This window comes from Amblyomma maculatum, chromosome 10, assembly GCF_055883805.1.
Source record: "Amblyomma maculatum isolate TAMU_Amacu chromosome 10, ASM5588380v1, whole genome shotgun sequence".
NCBI lineage: Eukaryota > Metazoa > Arthropoda > Arachnida > Ixodida > Ixodidae > Amblyomma > Amblyomma maculatum.
In genome coordinates this window covers 12,421,704-12,443,070 of record NC_139353.1, presented here as the reverse complement: position 1 = coordinate 12,443,070, position 21,367 = coordinate 12,421,704, and the positions used below count along the sequence as shown (strand labels likewise).

The 21,367-nt window shown below is 42.0% G+C and overlaps 1 protein-coding gene across 1 annotated transcript in view; it reads left to right on the top strand.

The window, feature by feature from the left end:
- Window positions 1-21,367, top strand: part of LOC146175622 (Na(+)/dicarboxylate cotransporter 3-like) — a 37,993-nt gene that overhangs the window by 6,678 nt on the left and 9,948 nt on the right. Inside the window, exons 2-8 of the mRNA XM_084582016.1 lie at window positions 3,708-3,857; window positions 5,539-5,654; window positions 7,915-8,081; window positions 10,725-10,803; window positions 13,945-14,133; window positions 16,802-16,924; window positions 18,717-18,794. Coding sequence (XP_084438142.1) covers window positions 3,708-3,857; window positions 5,539-5,654; window positions 7,915-8,081; window positions 10,725-10,803; window positions 13,945-14,133; window positions 16,802-16,924; window positions 18,717-18,794 — 902 coding nt within the window. The remainder of the gene's footprint in view (window positions 1-3,707; window positions 3,858-5,538; window positions 5,655-7,914; window positions 8,082-10,724; window positions 10,804-13,944; window positions 14,134-16,801; window positions 16,925-18,716; window positions 18,795-21,367) is intronic.

Sequence of the window (21,367 nt, the reverse complement as noted above, 5' to 3'; positions counted from 1 at the left end):
CATTTTCCCTTCCAATTTTCAGTTGTAAGTTAGCGCTCGTCCTGTGTGCCTCTCTTGTCCTTGTCTGTTCCGCGCTAAGCCTCAACACTTATCATAAAAGTATATAAAGCTGGAAAACAATTTTGAAATACATAAAAGTATAAAACCCGCAAATGTCGCCAATATTTACTATTTACACCAAATCACGAAGACAGAAGTTTCAAATACTGCGAAAGAAAGACTTTTTTTTGTTGTTGTTGTTTTCTTTTTTTGCTGCAAGGAAATTGACAGGGCTCTCACGCGCATACTATGACTTACATACTTCCCGCTCTTCAAAATTTCGCACGTAATTTTTGTCTCACTCTCTGCTCTTGCTTGTGTGCAATTGATCTGTAGCAAATATTCCCGCTTATGAAATCGAATTAGCAAATGCGAAAAATATATTTATTTTCATCTAAAAAAAGGATTTGCTTTAGTGTGACATTCAGTCATGAGTCAATTCGGACAGTTTGTCCGATGCACTTATTGCGGCATGGCAGTAGATTGAAATAAACCTAAATACATTTTAGTGTAAAAGCGTTGATGCGATCGTCACAGCCAAGTAAAATTCTTGTTCGCCCTTCGTTAGGTACCATAGCAACTGTGACGCTGTTGTCGAGCCAGCGACGCGGCGAGTGGGACGACGGCATTCACAACAGATACCCCTCCCACTATAGCCTCTAGCGCACATGCTGGTAAGGCACTAGCAGGCCTCCTCGTGACGACAAATTATTGTTCCGTACGAAACTTGTAACGTAACCTTTTCTCGTGCAGGGTTTAAGGGGATCTCATACGATTTCGCATTACCAGTTAGCATCTGCTGGAGAGTTTGGAGGCTAGTTTGTGACTGGATTCGAATAGACAACGTCTGTACCTCATTTCGTACGCCGTGCTATAAACACGCCAAAATAGTTTACCAAATTTTGTTCCAGACTTTCATGTTGGACCGCCTAGCAAAACCATATCAAACGGGCTTTTAAGATGCCTTAATCAGTTTAAGCGCAGTTAAACCAGGCTAATTTTTTTATGAATAGCTTGTAGGTCTGGATACACAAGAAACTACCAACAGCCGCTGTCACAAAGATGAGCATAAAGGATATTTTGATCAATGTGAAGTTGTTATAAAACGTGAGGATAATGAGTAGAAAGCAGAAGAAAAAACAACCCCATGCAGCCGGTGGTATCCGAACCCACGACTTCCGAATTTCGCGCCCGGTGCTCTTCCACTGAGCTACGGCGACGACTGTCTAGTCTTCCGCTTTCTTGGTTATTTACCGCACGTGTAACCTATTCTTGACAGCGTTCGCCATCGCCACCCTCATTTACAGCGGCAGACGTAAAACGTCCTGGGTTACTACCAGTGTCCAGTAGAACGCGATCTAGCGGGAAGGGCGGCAGCTGTGTGATAACCTCCTTGCCCGATGTCAAGGCCGCCTCTAGCCCAGTTTTGCGAGCTGTGAGATTATCTCAATTCTTGCATCTCTTTCTTTTTCTTTCTTTCTTTCTTCTTTCTTTCTGTCTTTCTTTCCTTCTTTCTTTCTTTCTTTCTTTCTTCCTTTCGTTCTTTCTTTCTTTCTTTCTTTCTCTCTCTCTCTCTCTCTCTCTCTCTCTTTCTTTCTTTCTTTCTTTCTTTCTTTCTTTCTTTCTTTCTTTCTTTCTTTCTTTCTTTCTTTCTTTCTTTCTTTCTTTCTTTTAATGTTTCCTCAATTTAAGACATATCGCACACGTCACCGCAGAAGGCGTAGCAACACACTTGGAGTGTGTACCGACTGGGCTTTCGCACCCTGACACACATATGACGCAACGGCAACTTTTTTATTGCGCACTACTGTTACCTCTGTTACCTTGAACGAGCGGAATACCCATTGCCTTGAATTCCTCACCGCCCTTCCCGCAGGAGATGCGAGAATCATTGGCGAAGAGCCAACTTGGTACCCTCTAATCGCCCGCTTTAAGAAACAGCGTTCCGCAAGGTGTGCAAATCACAATTGTGGAAGCATTTCTCATGCTGAGTGAGCTATTTGTTGTTTCGTCTTTTTTTTTTCCCCTAATTACGGACGTACGGAGGTGATCGACAGTATTCGCTCTTCGCCGCAGGGAAGAAATATCTAGCCTATATTATCGGATATAAAATGAACTTCAGGTCTTAAACATTACTAAATAAAGGTGACTACCCATTTTAAAACAAAGTGTGTAATGCTTTGATAAAAAGAGCAAGTATACATAGCTGAGGACAAATGCACTTCTTTGCCACTAACAAAACAGTTAATGTTTTGTATTTATTGGCCTTATATGAGCCATTCCGGAGGAAGCTGCTGAGGAAAGCCATGATGTCGGACTAGGGATTGATTTCGTAGTCCTGAGTTCAACGTGCAGTCACATCGCATTAACTTTGACTGTATGAAGATACTGCATGGAAGTCCCTTTGTCAAAATTATACGGATCCCTTCTAACCTGCATGTCATTCACCACTTCACTTGTGTTACGGTTCCGACGTCTGCACACAGTGAGTGAGAAAATTACAATGCCTTTTCTGTATCCTAAACATGCACAGCGGCTGCTGGAGAGAAGTGAATAGGCAAAACATTTATCTGCAAATCTCAAAATCAATTTGCCTCGTCTCATCAATTTATGGCTTGCTTTATTTTCATGCTGTGTATATTTAAGGTTATTGCAATGCTAAAATTCTTCGTTTCCTTTTCATTGTAAAAGTGGTGATGTTTGTGTAAACGAGTACGTAGTGTCCATGCCTCCATGAGCTGTGCACCAGAGACTTGAATAAGGATGGCGTAATACATAAAACTGCTTTTTCCTGTTTATTAAAGAACGATTCATAATAAAGAAATTTAATGGGTGTTTGTTCACGCCTAACAGTATTCTACGTACCATGTAACCAAATTTGGTGGAAGTTTTGTAGATAGTCCAATGGACCGTTTCTCAGCAGTTGAAAAGCGCCTAAATCGCTAGTCTACAAAAATAAACTTGTTAGTATTCTTACCATGAAAGTTAGTGCAGGCGTTTCTAAGTAAACGTTGTAAAATGCCCTGAAGAATGCCCATTTAAGTTGTCTTCAACATAACTTGAGAGAATTTTCGCTTTCAGTGCTGACAACAAATACCATTCCATAGTTAAAAAAGTCCTTTCACTGCCTCCTCCCACGTCTCGATGTTAGCCATCTCAAACACGTACCGACTGAGGGAACTATAGTCTATCAAAAATTCAAATGTGTAAACATATGACACTGGCCACCATGAGGGTTCCGCGATGAGCTCAAGCATTGTCTGCAACCTGTGGTTCACGACGTTATCTTTATCTGTGTATTCCTCCTCTCTCCCATGGTTTCGTACGCAACAGCAAGAACGCGCTTTTTTTTTTTTTCGGGAGTTCTAATTTTTGTCAGAGGATATATCTATCGCGAAAAAAAAAAATGTACGCCGTTTATAGCACTTGGCTCCTTATATAGTGTGTCATGCGGCTCACTTTGTCCTGTAGACATTACCAACACTTTGAAGTAGCTTTTACGTAAACGGAGAAAAATTTACAGTACACAAGCGACAAGGATACACCAGCTTTAGCTTTATAAAGACAATCCCTTCGCCCTGTGCCTCGTGTTCTTTACTTGCACTGGTCGCATTTTTTGCGTGTGTGCACGTTCTTGACGCTTGTACGCGATGTCGTTGTCTTTGCAGAAAGCTCGTTGTGCTTACGTCGTCAGCATCGTGGGCCTGTATTGGATTGTGGAGCCAATACCATTAGGAGCCACGTGTCTCATCCCCATCGTTCTTTATCCAATACTTGGCGTGCTCACAACGGAAAAAACATGCCAACTCTACATGAACGTATGTTCGCGACTCTATATTAGAAACTACGCTAGACGGGGACCGCAAAGCTCCATAAAGAATGCAGATTTTAAAAGCGTCAACTTCAGCTAGTTCATTTTTATGCCTCACAAAAGTAAGCTCGGAAAGCAAACAAAAAGAAAAGAAATAAATACACAATGCAAGCAGCCATGTTATCTCTCCTATAAGGCCCGTACGTATCTCTTCCCTTTTGTCTAAAGTTCTGTAAAACATAAAATTCAATCAAGCTGCACAAGCTAAGTTGCAATCAAGTATAAGATGTGTTCAACATGATTAGCCAGATACGCCTTAAAAACTGACGAAATATGTCGCTACCCTGAGAGGAAACCATATAGCCGACCAAAACATCTCTTTGTTGTTATTTCTTCATTTTATTTCGTTTGACCTCCATATTTAGGCAAAAATCTGCGTCTGTGTCATTAAAAACTGTATCATAAACGTAATTATGCGGTTCGCTAACTCCCGCTATATTAGGCGCACCACCATTATATGGCTGAAGGACCGCGTAAGGGATCGGTAGAATAACAAAAAAGTTAACGAGAGACAAAACTGCGCTCTTCACGAAGGCTTCGCTTACAAAACTGAGTGTCACCATTCTCTTGAGAAATACAGACGCTCTTCCGCTGAGTGGAAAAGAGCTGGTTAAGCGATACCAGCTCAGGGCAGCCTAGCTAATGCTTCCGGAGTATTAAAGTGGTAATTAAATATAGTAAACAAAAAGTTACACCTGCTCGCGATAGTCGAGCCGTTAACAGAATTAAGTTACAGCTTTGTCTACGTTATATTTTGAGTAAATTCTGGTCTACTTAAGTCTGTTCACAAAATATTGTATTCTATGTAGTATGACGCGTTTGAATTGTGGTGCTGGCGAAGACTCTTAAGAGTTCCTTGGACTGCCAGAAGATCAAATCAGTCGATATTGTCGACCATAAACCCTGCCTGCTCATTGGAGGGTCAAATTCTAAAGTTAAAGCTCAGCTACTTTGGTCATCTGATGAGAAGAGAGGAGTCGCTGGAGAAAGATTTGATGTTGGGAAAGGTTGAGGGTCACCGGAGAAGGGGTAGGCAGCGAACGCGATGGTTAGATGGCATCCTCGAGGCACTGCAGATGAAGTTATGTGATGTTAGGAAGATAGTGAGAGACCGGAAAGCGTGGCGTGACATGGTCCATAGGGTCACGAAGAGTCGGACACGACTGAACGCCTGAACTGAACTGATGTAGTATGAATCTAAGTAAATCTTGATGTGTGTGGTGCACCTGCAGCCTTAACCTCAGTACGCGTTCTTAGCCCAACACTGCGTTTAATCATATTTAGTATGAAGACTTTGGCTTAAGTTAGTTGGTTCATAGCTAAATGGCCGTCCTGTGTGTTCCCGTGTTTCTTCGTCCTCGTTTGTTTCGCGTTGTTCTTTCGGCATCTTTAGTAGATAACTCAACAACTCCGTTCCACATAGAAAAAAATTGTTTGGTCGTTTAGTCATCTTAAATGCTTTTTAGTCAATATTGTGCCGCGGACTTGGAGAAGCATCTGCTTTAAACTATTTTTTACATTCAGACAAGATTCAAGGCCACATGTCTTAGAACTTCGCAGGGTAACCAACGTAACAGTTCATTAGCGTCAGCATCGTGTGATATTTGTTCTTCTTATTCTCATTTCAGGACACAAACATGATGTTTGTGGGTACACTAATCATGGCCATCGCCATCGAACACTCTCATCTGCACCAAAGGATTGCCCTCAAGACGTTGTGTCTTCTCGGAACCAGCATCAAGATGTCAGTGAGGCATTTTTTTGTTATCATGTTTGCTGGCTGTAAAGTCTTTGTGCATTGCCACTGCTGAGGCCTGAAGAGGCTGCTCATACAGTGGGTTTGTATGAAAGCGCCAGAAGTCGAGTCGGGCTCCTTTCAGATGGAAAGGGCAGAAACGCAGAGGAAGAGAGTAGATGACCACTCACGCGTTTGCCATTCATACCTCGCTCTTTCTCTCGAATAATCTACTCGACACGCATTCTCTCGAGTTCATTTATGGAAGGCTAAAGTTGATTTTTTTTTTTTTTATGTGCACCATCATTGATCATCCTCCTACAAATAAATAGCGGATTTAGAACGGCTAATAAAAGCCTTCTGCACTGCCTCTTCATTTCAATAAAATATTAACAACCTCAGATGTCAACACTTCTTTGGGACTATCAGCTGGCTCATACGACTTATAGCTTTGTCGCGCTCCGCACCTAATTTTATCGCCAAGAGACTAAATCCACGTCCTTGGTTTGCTTCAGAGTCTGCTGAGAACGTCAGTGATCGTTTGGAAATAACGGTCGTGGATTATGAGAATACTCGCATGTGAGGGAAATGATGGCGATAGCGGTAACATTTTTTAAAGCAATCAACATTTACTTCGAAAGGCAATCTTAAGGTCTATAATAAAAGCCCAACAATGTCCAGAATTCAGAAAACTATCTTGATGTTGACGTAGTCACGGGGCGGACGGTGGCGATAGCTGTTCCGGTCACCAACGAAATTTGCAGAAAATCTCATTCCTTGCCATCCACTTTCAATTTCGGAAAGACTATGGTAGTTTTCGCCTCATGTTGATAGCTTAGAAGAGGCGACTTTTTGTGGACAATTTCTAGCACCGACGCACATTATAAGTGCGTTTTCAGTCTCCTCTGGTATGTGCGGCAACGTTCAAGGTTCCTTTTAAATGACCGCAACCTCTATTTTCTCCTCGTAGACATTGATGCATGACACTCCTTTTTTTGTCACAATGCACGATTTTCACATCACTTTTTGCAAAAGAATGGGACGAATGTGGCAATACAGATTTGCGCGGAGGTTCATGCCGTGCTCTATCACAACGTTCAGGGGTAGTGGCCTTGTTAGCATTGTTTGAGGAAAAAAGGAACCATAAATGCGGCTCTCAAAGCAGAAAAAAGCAACCGGCTTTGCTTCTCAGGTCTATAAAAGAGCTATTATGAGAACCTCTCGAAAGGAAAGAGCAATGGGTTATCCTCCTTGAGCACATTTAGAGGCTTAGGGTAGCAAGTTGTCCGGGACGCACAAATAACCAAAGCCCGTTGATTATTTGCTGTTTCCAAAGACGATACAGTCATTTCTGTTTCTTCATACTGCAGTTTACCCCAAAAAAGCGAAATCAAATTCAATAAAGGCTCATCCTCCTTATACTAGTAATAATGACTTAGCCGGACACTGCAGTAAACTATAAGCGAAGAGAGCAGATACACGGCAGAAATGGGCGCACTCTTCGGCCTTGTCACGCTTCTCATTAAATAAAATTAATACTCAAGCACGTCACGCCACTAGATGATACAAACGCACGAAAAAAACGCCAGAAAAGTTTAGGTTCGGCGTGTTTTCTGGTATTCTGAACCACGTGTTTGCGCTCTATATTTTATTATCAACTACCAACTACACCCAACGTTCCCAATTTATTAATTAGAAGTCGTCCGAAACATGAAGGACGTCTATCGTTGATGTCATAGTGTAGCAGCGTAATAGCGCAAAATCACAACATGACAAGTCAAAGAATAGAAGTAGAAGAGAGAGTGTGAATAAACTTGATTCACTTATGGGGGTTGCGCTGGTTCGCCCAGGTGCAGGCAACCATTGTCGCAGACGCCCTTCAGACTTTGCCGCTCAGCAAAATGAAACTTAGAAATGGCGAAGCACAGTATTGCTGTTTATTCTGCTTCTCTTCTCTGGCCGTGTGCCGTTGCGCTATAACGCTGTGACCTTAAATCTAGAGTACAAACTAGCCGAACAATTAACTCTCCTTTCATAGGAGGTGTACGCGCGACAGAGAACTGGCGACTTGATTGCCCGCTCTGTGGCCTTGAACAAAAGGTAATGTCTTGCTAAACGTTTACAACAGAGAGCTGATAAAGCGGTCCTCACTAAACAGTGGCTAAGAGGTCGCAGGGAACAATCGGGACATGTGATATACTGCGCGCTTCATATCTATGATATTGAAATTATTCTCAAGATTTTTTTCTCTTCGCTTGAAATGGCGCAGGGTGGTGTTCGGCTTGATGTTCATCTCTATGTTCCTGTCCATCTGGATCAATAACGTAGCCATCACCGCCATGATGATGCCCGTCGTCAACTCGCTCGCAAACGAGCTGCTGCGAGAGAGGCGCAGAAGCCTTTCTCGGGGCAACATCGACGTCGAAGGAATAGCAGGTATGACTTCGCCCTTTCATGCCGCTATACTTCAGTGTCACTCGCTTCTTTAAAGACATTCTTGATGGTCTAAGAATACATGTAATTGAAATGTCTTTGTTATCAAATACTCAAGCCTGCTTTGCGCCAATGTAACTTTTATGCTCTTAAGAACTTGATAAAATTTGACTATAACCCTGGTGAGATTTTACGTAGGGTACAAACACAATACCGATAAAAAGATTTCAGTCCAGTATGGCGCTCTTGTGTGGCATGAGCGTAACACATGGATCGGAAAACTAGCCTGCGCCATTTTTGCTCCATCTTCTCTTTTGCACCCTCGTGACGCGATACTTGCGCTCGAGACCCTCATTTGGCCAGGACTGCCAAAGGTGAGTTCCCTGACCACGGTGTTCATAGGCAAGATGATGCTCGCTTAGGAGTTAGAGAAGATGGAGGATACACTATCCGAATGGAGGGAAACGGCACAATATATGCACTATCTCTGCTACAGTTCTACCTTTTTGCATAGTTAACGCGACGCGCCATAGCCAGAAAGGTGCGCGCTCAACGATATTTCCAATGAACGAACAAATGGGCAAGAGAGGAGAATGGCTCATGACCTTTAAGTCACCAAGGGTCGGCTCAATTTGACCAGCTTCACATCCGACAGCGTCGATGTATCTTGTACACAAGCTTGCACCCGGGTACGTAATCTTTACGAGAATGTAATCTCTCATTTTTAAGGCACTTTGTTCTCACGGTTCGAACACTCTCTAATAGGTGCACCGGAGTAAGTCTTTTTTACGAAACTTTTATCAGCTCGCAGCAAGTAACATCTTATCACAATCTGCGGATAACGTATAAGTCTCTTCAACCTATCGCCATTATCTTTCCCTCTCTACCATTAGTGTGAAATAACACGAACGTAAGTTAAGCTCTCCAATACAGTCGCGACAAATCGGTCTTCGTTCCTTTTTTTAACGTATTAATCTGTAATAATGCCCAGACGCATCAGGTAAAGGTGTAAAAATCCTATTTTGAGGGCTCCACATGGCTTTAGCACGCAAGCCATAGTACGCTGCATGCATTTTGACCACTTGAGTACTTTGCTTGGGAAGCCTTTCGAAGCTTCTTGTACGCGTCGTCGCATTATATGGTCATTAATAAACTTAAGGCAAATTCTTCTATAATAAAATTCATTGTATAGTTCTAATGCGATAGCGTCAGGACCACGTTCGGCGGTTGTTAGCGTTGTGTGGCTTGTGAGCTAAGAATCGGGACAATACCTTGGGCAGGTGGTAGCTGGAAGTTGCTATGGTCGACTAATGATTTGTCGGTTGTTCTTGTGACGTCACGAGAACGCATGACTTGGCTGAGTAGGCAAGGGCTGGATCATCGCCTTGAAGATGAGAAACGAATCCGATACAATTGGATCCCGACACAGACACGCTGCACATAGGTCCCATAAACATGTTCATCCTACTTGGTTTGAGTGAGGCTTTATATCAATAAGTCTGGTGATTTTTTCGTTTCAATGCTTTGGCTTACGACTTAATACTAATGAGAATGTGTGAGATAATCATCATCAGCAGCAGCAGCAGCAGCGGCAGCATACGCCCACAGCAGGACTTTCACATATCCGTCCAATTGAGTCATGTGCCCCCTTCATCTACATAATCCTGTAGTGTGACAAAACAGAGACACAAGTTAAGGAATTAGTGATGAAGCGAGCAGCAAAGTGCATGTATGCGAACAAGGATCCGCAAGGGAGGTAGGCAAACGGAAGTCATTAACACTGCCGCGTCATATCCTTAAACGTGGAGCTCAACTGTCCCCCTGATTTTCAGTATACTGTTGCTTCTGGGGCAGTAAAAGAGCAGTTTGCTGATTAGGAACTTACACTTTATCTTCCATTGTCGAAGAGATCCGAAAACACGAAAAAGAACTTCATGGTCACCTCTCTGAACTGAATTTAAATGTAGCCTTTTTGCCTCAGGGACCCATGCCGTAAAAGCCACGTCGACGCAAGCAATTTACTTGCAAAATAGGCCAGTGATTGCGACATTTGCTTGTACATGTGTGTTTCAGGCCTTTTCTACGATCAAACTTACTCTTATAGTGAAAAGACCTTATGTCCTTAATTATGAAGTAATCTGGCAAAAAAGGAAGTTTGATCTTTCTCCAGCGTCCCTTTCAACATGAAATACAAACATAGTCTGCGGTTGTCTGATTCGTATCCATCATGTACGTTTAGTTGTGTTGTGCGTCCGGCTAGTAGCTGCTATTCTACCGCCATTTTTTGACAGAAAAGGAAGTTTGATTATTCGTCAGCGTCCCTTTCAACATGAACTGCGATCATAGTCTGCGGCGGTGCAGAACTTTTTTGTATTTTGCTTCATGGAACATGATTTTTTTTTTTTGTTATTCCAGGAAGCTTTCAAATTCTTGTTTGGTGCTAACTGAAGAAAAATTACGTACTTGTCTTGGAATAATTCCTGTGTATAGATACTAACTATTTGCAAATGGTACTCAGATCGAATGATGTTACGTACAGCGCATATCAGAACACGAGATAAGCCTTCATTACTGATTCATTGGATGACACGCGACAATTTAGTGAGAAGCATTTTATGATGTTTCCTGCTTTCTCCTTTTGACTAGCGTTGAGAGAACGTGCGGCGAAGATTGCGGCTGCTGCAGCTGCAAGCGGGAACATCAAGGTTATTCCACATCACGATGAGTACGTTCTTTTTTTTTTTTTATTTCCTATTTCCTTCGCACTTTCAGTATTTTTTGTTCTGCTCTGATTGTTTAGCTACAGTATTGCCTTAGTAAAGAGGCGTTTCGATGTTGTATCCTGTGCTCTTCTCGAAAAAAAATGGTCGCCGGCAGTCAATGAACCACCCCTTTTTAAATTTAATGAGAAATGTAAAACTTTTTCTCCGCCTATAGAAATAAAAAACACTAGAAAGCGTAAGTTCAAGATTCTTCTTAATAGTGGAAGTGTCTGACGTCCAGTATGTGTTACCTTTGCCCATTAATTAGCATTTCATTGGAAAAAAATTACAATGCTTGTCAAATCAAATTTACTATTCACTGCAATGTAATTTGAGTGAAATCAAGAGATGACTAACGACGGAATAGCAGAATAACTTGAATAGCGAAGCTACATCAATCATTAAAAATGCCAATGTTTCTCTCAAGTTATTTTGACTGTAAATCATCTGGCGAAGATGGGAAATAAAGACGGATTTCAAGGAATGTCCAAATGTCCAAAACAAGAAATAAAGACAAAGCAGATGTGCTTGAAACAACAGCGTTACAATTCCTTATCTTGACCTTCGCTCCGAAATTTCCGTTTAAACAGGTAGTATGACAGTGACATATTCTGGTACACTGGCTTACTGGAGCTGCCATTTCAACAGGAGTGCGCAAAATTTTGCTCGCAAATAGGACACGGCTGTTCACACGATATGTCACCATGGAGCACTATCACAGTTTCTTATGAATGAAGCTGATTGTCATTCGGAGGCTTGGAGGATAAGCAAAAGTCGAAGTTTATCGGCAAGGTACCGTGCTCTCAGGCAAGGGTTTCATTTTAGCTCAAAACAAGTTTTCTTGGCTACAAAAATCCAAAATATGGAACGTCGGCTTCGCTCTAACACCTATATTCTAAATTAAATAATGTGCATTCGCCGGGAAAGTCTTCGTGTTCCACATTTCTGAGCCCACATTACACAGACACTTTCTTACCAACGGAGATCATGCAGTGCATTTCTGTCTTGACGCTGAGAATTTGAGTCGAGTGACTGAAAAAATGTTTTGATTCTCAATCCAATTTTCTCCACCATACACCTCTTTCTGTGCTGAAAAAAAAAAAAACATTAAAGAGGCCACAAATGGCTTTTAAATCAATTTTTATACTGCGCGATAAATGAATTAAGTTTTTCTCGGTGTACCTGAATTTGACCTTTGAGGCCATACTTATTCCGTGCACCAGTTTCCAATAGGCCTCATGCTAATCATTAATCGCCAATGGCACAAATGAGCACCAGTGACGTCTTCCTGGCCGCTGCACGTGCAAGGGTTTGTACACACGCAGCGTGCGCCGCAGCTTGTCAGCACCGCACTTCATTTTCTCTGCCAGCTCATTAGCATCCAACCGTGTCGGCAGAATGAGCGTCCCGTTACGCAAAAGTACGAGCACGCGCTTTACTCAGTTTCCGCCTGAACGTCTGCAGGCCGTATGGCGACAGTGAAGGGCTTTCCACGGTGAAACACTTTCCAAGAAATTCGATTCTTTTTTTTACTTCACCACCTCTCAGCAGCCCGCGGCTGTCATTTTCTCAGAGGGCAAAATGTGACACGTGCGTCGAAAAATTGTGCTGACTGCTAAACAGACTGTAACTGTACATCGTATTACTACACACAGAGTAGCATTAAACAATATAAGGAGAGTTTGGTTTAGTTTATGGGGCTTAATGTCCCAAAGCGACTAAGGCTATGAGGCTCCAGGTAGAACGAGAGGAAGAAGGTGGCTACACGGTATGAAAGAGCACTGAACATGATTACATAATTTCAACAGATAGATTCTTATATGCTAGGTATGAATTCATTACTTTTTATTTTCCTTTTTATTTTTTTCCAAATTCTAGTTAAACACCCATATTTATCTGAATGCTCCAGTCTTTGACCATATAGGTATATTTACAATCTACAATGCACCCTAGTCAATGCCCCGCCGTGGGTATGTGCCATTTTGTCTGAGGTCATCATCATCATCAGCAACACTGAACGAGGGTAGAGGGAGGAAGCCTCAGTTCGTAGGTCGAGCCAAGGTTTTGACAAGTGGATTTGTCGAAACGGTGGCTCAACCTACGACCTGAGGCTTCCCCCCCTCGATCCTTGTTCAAGGCTATGAGAGACGCTCTATAAAGGGTTTAGTAGAGCAACTAGAGCGCATTAGTCCCGCTTACTACGACGTTCTAAGCGATATCCTGAGGTGAGCCCCGTTATACAACTTAATTGCTTTTTGGTTGGTAAAAAAGGGAAAATCGTACCCGCGACAGATAACGCTGTTATATGTCTGTCGCATTCTTGTTTCTTCTAATCAACGCGAACATAAGGGACAATTTGGCAGTATATTAGAAGATTTTCTCTTTATTTTTTATTTTTTTCACACTGTAATCTTGTATGGTCCTGGCGACTATTTTACTATTTTACGCAGCCATTTACACATCTGTCGTGCTTACTGTCGTATTATTGCTTTGTATTAAGCTGCTGTTACGAATGTTTCCCAGTAATCTAATTTTTGCAATACTGCCTCATTTATCCTTGTTTTTCACTACGAAATAAAGGCTGCGTACTATGTGCAGGTTAGCGTAGTCTGCGGTTTGTCTGCCCCGTAATCCTGTACAGTTTCACATCCGTCTCGTGCACAGTTTTTAACTGGTCACTTTCCTCTTTAATGTTCTTTTGGGTCATGATGCCACCAGATAAAAGAAAAATAACAGAAGAAGCTATCCAATGCAATGCAGAAACGCTTCTAAGCCAGGGTGAAGGAATATTTGCCCGAGTCTGCAGCAAGGCCTGGCCAATCCCCGACTGCAGTGTATGCATGTGCCATGCATTCTGGGGGAATAAGAAGGTGGTGAGACTGTTAATTGATCTTGACGAATTAGGATGCAGCTGCCCTACGTCATTCTATAAGCAGTGGAAACCATATAACTCCTTGAAGAAATTAGTAGCTCCTGAAGGAATAAAAGCAGTCACTCTAGCCTGAAACAACTCTCCGCCCAGGAACCTGACGTCACTGTCACTTTTTCACTTTCTTTTTTCGAAAAATAGTTGCCGGGTTTCATTTCATGTCTTCTTTTTCCAGGGACAAAGAAGAGCCTGACGTCGTGGTTCCGACAAAAGTGATCAATCCACATCCTGTCCTCGACAAGACAACAGAGCACCGGATTCGTGCGCTCCTCTACCTCAGCGTCCTTTACGGCGCAAACACGGGAACCATCACGACCATCACCAGTGGTGCATCCAACATAGTTTTCACATTCGTCGTTGAGGAGTGAGTGCAGGTCTTTCTCCCGCTGAAAGCGAATACTTTATATTGAAGAGGTCGCACGTAAAATACGTTGACTGGTTTCATGCAGTGAGGCTTAACCGCGTGTAATAGAGATCGCACAAGATAGTTAGTTGAGTTACAAAATATACACCACTGCAAAAACAAATCGGAAAGAGCACGAGATTTGCGCTGTGCGGCCAGCATCGCGAGTGATTTTTTTTTTTTTTTAGTCCCGAAAGTACACATACTCCTACATACAAAAAATTGTTAATGCAAGAGGCTGAACTTGCACTGCTTTGGTGTCTTTCCTTTTACCCATTCTCTGCTAATTTCTGCAAATTCATTTTTTATGCCCTTCGCACACAATAATTCTCAGAAACTGCTACGTACAAGCAAACAAATAACTATTGTGAAACATTTCTCTGGGAAGACAAACTTTTGTGACTAGTGCTGGTGACCTCAATTTCGGAGCAATTTATTTGGATTCTAAGTAAGGCATTGAGGCCACAATTAATCCGCTTTGCCTTCATCATAATGGGATATGTAATTTCAGTATATTTCCAATGGTTACTTTCGTCTATGAAACTTCTCATTCGTTTTTTGTCCACTGATACCTTGCACTGATGTTGCACATTTTTCTCGACAATATTTTCACCCTTAATTATCGTGTGTAATTATATAAAATAAATAAAAGAATTTAATCGTTGCCTACATTTCTCACTTTAAGCATTTCATTATTAACTTTTCAGTGCATGTTTTCCCTAGGCTAATAATTACTGAGATGTTTTTATAGCCTCGCAATTATCGTTCCTCTCTTATCACGCAATAACGTAAATTTGATTTGACATTGATTTTTATTCAGATAATGTCTCGGATACAGAGGGCAAAAGGCAGATGAACTCTGCCTGACGGGGCCCAAGCACCCGACACAATGCTCACAACAAGCACCAGAAACAAGAGCATACTCATTACACAGAGAACTCATACTTATGCAAAATTGGATGAAAAAAAAAAAATTGAATGAAGGCCCACACTTTTACAGTGACATAATCATACACTGAATATTTACAAGGCATATTTAGCATAAGAAATATAAAAAAAATTCACACAGTTAACAGAACATCAAGAACATAAAGAATTTCTACATGAAACAACCCTTTAATCACCCGAACAAGAAAGCAAGTGATTTATCGCCTTCTTTTTGAAGGCGTTCTGGGAAACATTTTTCTGAATAATTTCCATGGCCAGTGTATGCTTATTAAGAACGTTGGGAATTAAAAATGAAAACATTTCTGTCCCATAGTTAATCCGAACAAGTTATACTCTGTAACTGACGAGCCTTAATTTATAAGGCGCATTACTACTAGAGAACATTTTTAGTGGGACTAGGTTTGAAATCGGTAAAGACATAGCAAAGCAATTTAAACTCAAATAATTTGTTCACCTTTAGAACGGAATGCTCTGAGAAGTACAAAACCTGTATGAGCATTGTACACAAGGTTTTCGACATATCGTATCGTTTTTTGCTGCTATGCTATTAGCTTCGAGAGATTAGTTTTTGTTGTAGACCCCTATACCAGTAAACAATATTGAAGATGTGAATGAAGTAAGGTATAATATAACGGCCACTTCAACCATTTCGGAACAAGGTCTCTAATTTTGTACAGCACACAAAGTGACCTTGATATGTTGGCACGAATCCTATTAATACGCAGAGTCCGACTCAAGTGTTCTTCAAAAATGACACCTAAGCATATGTAGGAAGAAAAACGTTTAATTACAGTGTTTTCAAATGTAAGCTTAATAGCTCAATCGCTCGGAAAGTGACAGTCGGCGGCGGCGTGTAGTGTCGAAAGAAAATACACACGCGATATCGTATCAGAACTGTGGCGTAACCGTTATCTGTGCCGCGTCCAGGTGGTGTCATATTATTTCCTTTCCCATTCACAATCCATCTGCTAGTCAGGTTATATGGTTTAATTTAGTTATGGGGTTTAACGTCCCAAAACGACTCAGGCTATGAGAGACGCCGTACTGGAGGGCTATGGAAATTTCGACCACCTGGGTTTTTTTTTTTTCTTTAACGTGCACTGACATCGCATAGCACACGAGTGCCTGGCTTTTCGCCGCCATGGAAAAGCGGCCGCCGAGGCTGGGATTCGATTCCGCATGCTTGGGAACAGTACAGTCGAGCACCCTAGCCACAGCGGCGGGGCGCTAGTCAAGTTGGAGACTGGCTTGCGATAGGAATTCGAAATACGACATATATACCTTTAATTATATGCCGCTAATTGTAAGCGTAGGTGTCCACCGAAAAGTGACACCATATTGAACCTTCCTTCCCATAAAATCTAAACCAACTGAAATACACTGATGAACGAAACGGCTGTGTTAAACGCGCTATCGCACCTAGTGAAAGGCGAAGCTTAAATTTTCTCCTAATTTGCTTAGTTTCGTTCATTGTTATCAGATTAATTATTGTACGCACTCAATTTGAGGCCCCAGTCACATCCAGTTTGTATATTTATTTTGATAATGCTACCGTGGCCAGAGTTCCCATTCGTTCTTTTCGATCTTACGCAAGCCAGTGCCTACGGGCCTATGTCAAGGTCAAAGTGTTTTGCTGCAATATATAATGAACTATAATTCAAACTGAAACTTTCTTCTACAGACTGTACGGAGAGCGGGCCCCAGTGGACTACGCGCTGTGGCTCTTCTTCTGTCTGCCAATAGCACTCCTCGCAACAGGCCTTACATTCATCACCGTGGTGCCGTTCTTCTTTCGATGCAAAAGGTACGCTTTCCTTTCTTCATAGCCCATGTACAAAACGCATAAGGGTGTCAATGTTTTCTAAACGAAATCTACAGCAGTCGAAATTTTCACCGAATGCGCCGACGTTGTGTAAAATAAGTAGGCTTCGAATTGAAACGTCTGTGAACCTCCTCGTTGCTGATGAAGCACTACGCCAATTTTCTAAAATTTCCCTTCGAGAACAATGCAGACTTGTACCATAGTTAGAAATTCTGTGCCATTTCCAGCGACTTGTGCAATGTATTCGGAGCACCCGTCGGTACAGATGCATTTTCTGCAGCCTACTAAGGCTTTTTTCTCTTTACAAATTTGCCATACCTTTACAAGCCTATAAGGAAAGTATAGGAGCAATGAGTGCACAAAAGAGGGCAGCGTTAGTAATAGCTATGCTACGATTTTTGTGGCACATTTCTCGAACAAAATTGCTAACATCACCAGAGATTTTGTACGTTTTCAGAGAGTGAGTTTTAGAACATAATTCTCTCACATGTTGCATGCATAATAACAAAATATATCCACAGATCTTCCCTCAGCAGGCTTCTAGTTATTGCTATTAATTTTTAAAAGACGCCCATTTGTTTTGTACTGGTCTAACTTGATTTTACGAGCGGCGTAAAATTTTCAGGAACAAACTTCGCCTATGCCTCGGAAGCTCAGACCATTTTTATTAATAAAACTATATCTGAGAATATTTCACAATTTCTTGCGCGTTATTCAAATCCCCCCCATTACCTTCGTATGGCAATCTTAATGACTGGTTATGAATGCAGGACAAACTATCGAAACCAAAATTTTGCTACGTATCACAAGATTAGACCATTACAATAACCATGGGCACAACAGTATCTTATAATATCCTATAGATTCCTAACGATTAAAAGGCGTCCCAGAATTCTGAACTTGTAACGATTGTTTTATTTCAGGTGTTTGTAAACTGAAAAGCCGAAATAATGAAAAAAATAGAAACCTTATGATTTAAAACCGATGACTTGAGAATGAAAGGTATAGCGTGAGCAGTGGTTTCCTTTTCTCCATATGAGTTTCTAAACTATTTTTTTGAGGAAACGCCAACTCCACGCTTGAATAGAATGATGTAATCGAAATGTATTTAGGGCAATGTTTCTAGTGCCTGAATTTGTGAAGGTTTATGTAGCCCTTAGGTTGTAAATTGTCCTGAATGGAACAACCACTAATGACCTGAACTTGTGGGAAAAGTGAAACTGTCAATCGATCTTCATTTTAATTAAACGTCTTCCAATGCAACAGCTTGGTGTAAAAATGTGCGGCCTAAGAAACAAAATTTGCTAAACACTCCTAGTACCAATTTCCAAAGCCATACTTCCTTGCAATTGATACCGGTCTTTTTTTTTACCTGGCAATGCGCATAATGTGACAACCTAACAATGAAAATCGTTTTTCCAGGAAGCCATACCACAAATGTAGGTCACTGTATGTTTTCCAGCCATGCGTATGTTTTATTGCCGGCTGATTTCTCTATCTCCATATCACCACTCTAAAAGGAAGTCAGGGCGGCTTTTTCACACTACCAAAATTACGATGAAAAATTTATGTATATTCGAAATGAATTTTTCTGAGGGTCGTGTTCAATAAAATAATGAAAGAATAATTTTCTTCCACTGTTGTAATTCTCATACAGCCAAGCACGTAAATAAGTGTGGCGTCATCTTCCGTGGAGTGCCCGAAATCTGTCTGTACATCTAAATATTAAGCTTTCGTTTCACTTCCACTAAGTTACTTTCTTTTTCTTCTGCAGCCCGAACCTTGGGAAAGAAAGCAGTTCCTACGCCATGACAGCTATTCGCCGAAATTACACTGCTCTCGGGCCAATAAAGTAAGTTCCGTCTGTCGCTTACGTGGGCACGATAAGTGTTGGTCTGCAGATTATCAAACTATGGCTTCATCTATGGTCTCATCTGTGAACACTACCTAGCAAGGTCTCACTTAACCAATAATCTTACGGCTCGCATGTGATTGTGGTTGGCATTGGCCAACATGGCTCAGCAACACAGTCTGCCGGAACGGATTCTAACATGGCCAGGAATTTCTCGTGGGAAGCGAGTAAAGATCCTCACAGCTATTGCCGCAGCCAGTCAGTCTGCCTCTTTTAGTGCTACCCTCTCTCGATGTGCGTTGCATGTCGTCGCCTGCACTAACTTCTATCCGCGAGCAATGGAACCAAACGCACCGCTGTCGCATTGTTCTCTCTAACTTTCGTTAAACGGACCCAAAATCTAAGACTGCCATCGCTCAGGTTCCAATGTGACCGATTTCGCCGAACTTCGCATGAAGTCTGACATTTCGACCTCAGCCTCGAACCGAAAGCGAAGTGACAAATTAGATTCTTTAGCACGTATTTATCATTTGACCAAGCAGCTAAAAAGCTTGAATTTTTTTTCTCTCTAAATTTATGTTTGCTCATTGCTTGCGATATCCGTTTGTTGCAACTTGACAATGCACAGATCCAGATAGTTTGAGTGTCCTCGGGTAATGGCGTCAGCACGCAATAAAGCAGGCACGAGAACGCAATGAAGAGCTCATTTTTTTTTAGCCAGCCTCCTACATTAAATGGGGTCAGCTGTGATAGCGGCAAGTGAAATTGGCACTCGTCGGGATCAGGAAGACCAGTGCGCTCAGCCGGGCCTCGCTAAAAGTGACTTGCAACATTTCAGAAAACAGAATTTGCATATCAGATAGAACCTGCCACTGTGGCTCAGTGGTTAAGACCCTTGGCTACTGAACCGGAGCGCCCATCTTCTAAACCGAATTCGGCTGCCGCGTTTAAATGGAGGCGAAACGCAAAAGAATCTGTGTGCTGTGCGATGTCTGTTCACATTAAGGATCCCCAGATGGCTGAAATTGTTCCAAAACCCTCCACTATGGCGCCTCTTTATCTCTTTTTTTGACTCCCACTTTCGTTTCCCCTCTTGTGGCGCGGTGTCCACATAGAAGTGTGAGGACACTGCGTGTTTTCCTTTCTACAAACAATTTACATATTTAGATTAGTTGTATTTCGCTTTTATATGAAGTGCTTGCACTGATGTCATGGTGGCCCACATGTTTGTGCAACAGGACAGCGATGAAGGCTAACGTCCTCCTGTAGTACATCACTACCTGCTTCGATGTGCGCTGCACAAGATTTTCGGTCCGCCATTATATTGCGATGGCGTAAAGGCTCCGTATCGCGGAAAACCCACGTTGTCGGCGTCGTCTGTGTCACCAGTGTATCAGCTGGCCTTAACCATCTAATTTCGCAGCCAAAAATCCCGATATGAAACAATTTTGTCTCTTCTTCTGAAGAATACTCGTAAGACGTTCGCGCTACAACTGACGTTAGCAGAGGTCCAGTAGTACGTCACTGCTACTCATGGCGTTACCACAACCACTAAAACACACAACTTTGATCTCCGTCGCGCCCTGCGCATGGAGAAAGTACTATTTGACGAGATCAATTTTAACTATACATTCATGCGCAGAAGATTGAGAAGCGTGACCTGCACGCTATATAGGTCCACCTGATCAGTATAATAATCTGTAATATTGGCGAGGTTCACTAAACCGAGTTAAATCCTTGCATCTTAGGAAACTTTCGAAGCCATGCATGTGATATATATGTGCCGCAAAAAGAATGGACCTGGTTGCGGCTCTGATCCCACTTATACCCGTGCAAGCTCGTCTGGGCGGGTGGTGTCTTTAAAAAGTAATCGTAAATACACTACGGCGTTCCTTCGTGCCAGTAATCCGAAAACTGTCAGAAAACCTGAAAAAAAAGGTTTGAATTACGCCGAAAAATTTCCATCCTGTATTGCTTTCAGAGAAGCCAATGGGATGAATTTCAATTCGGTATTCGAAAATGTGCGCTTACTGTAAGCGCATGGTTAATGCATGTTAGTCAGAGGCAAGCAGGGGTCGTTGCGGGTAGCAGCAGAATATACGGACATTTCATAGATTGAACATGAACTACTTGCCCTCTTGATTTGCTAAAAACAGAGAGATATAAATGTCACGGTCATGTTTGTGGCTTGAGAGGAATAATTCAGCGAGGAACTACAGAGAAGGGACGTCGGGGCTGTCTTGGGCCTTGGCGTTTGGCTGCTAGCCTGACTGGGACTTGTAGCCGCTAACACTTTAGCTACCTGTAAGTGGTAGATATTTCTTTTAGTCACGGTTTTTGCCACCTCTGTGGACATAGTTTGCTGTAAGAATCCATTCCTGAGCGTGTAGCCATTATCTTTTAGTTTCAATGCGAGTAATAATTTGCCATATAAGAACCTTAAGTTATTGGAATAATGCGTCTTCGCTTTTTTTCCATTACTCATCATCTCCGCACTCGGACAATTTTTCTCTAGTTAGGACTTGCACTTGCACAGCCAGGAACGAATTGTCTAAGGCATCAGGGAAACAAGG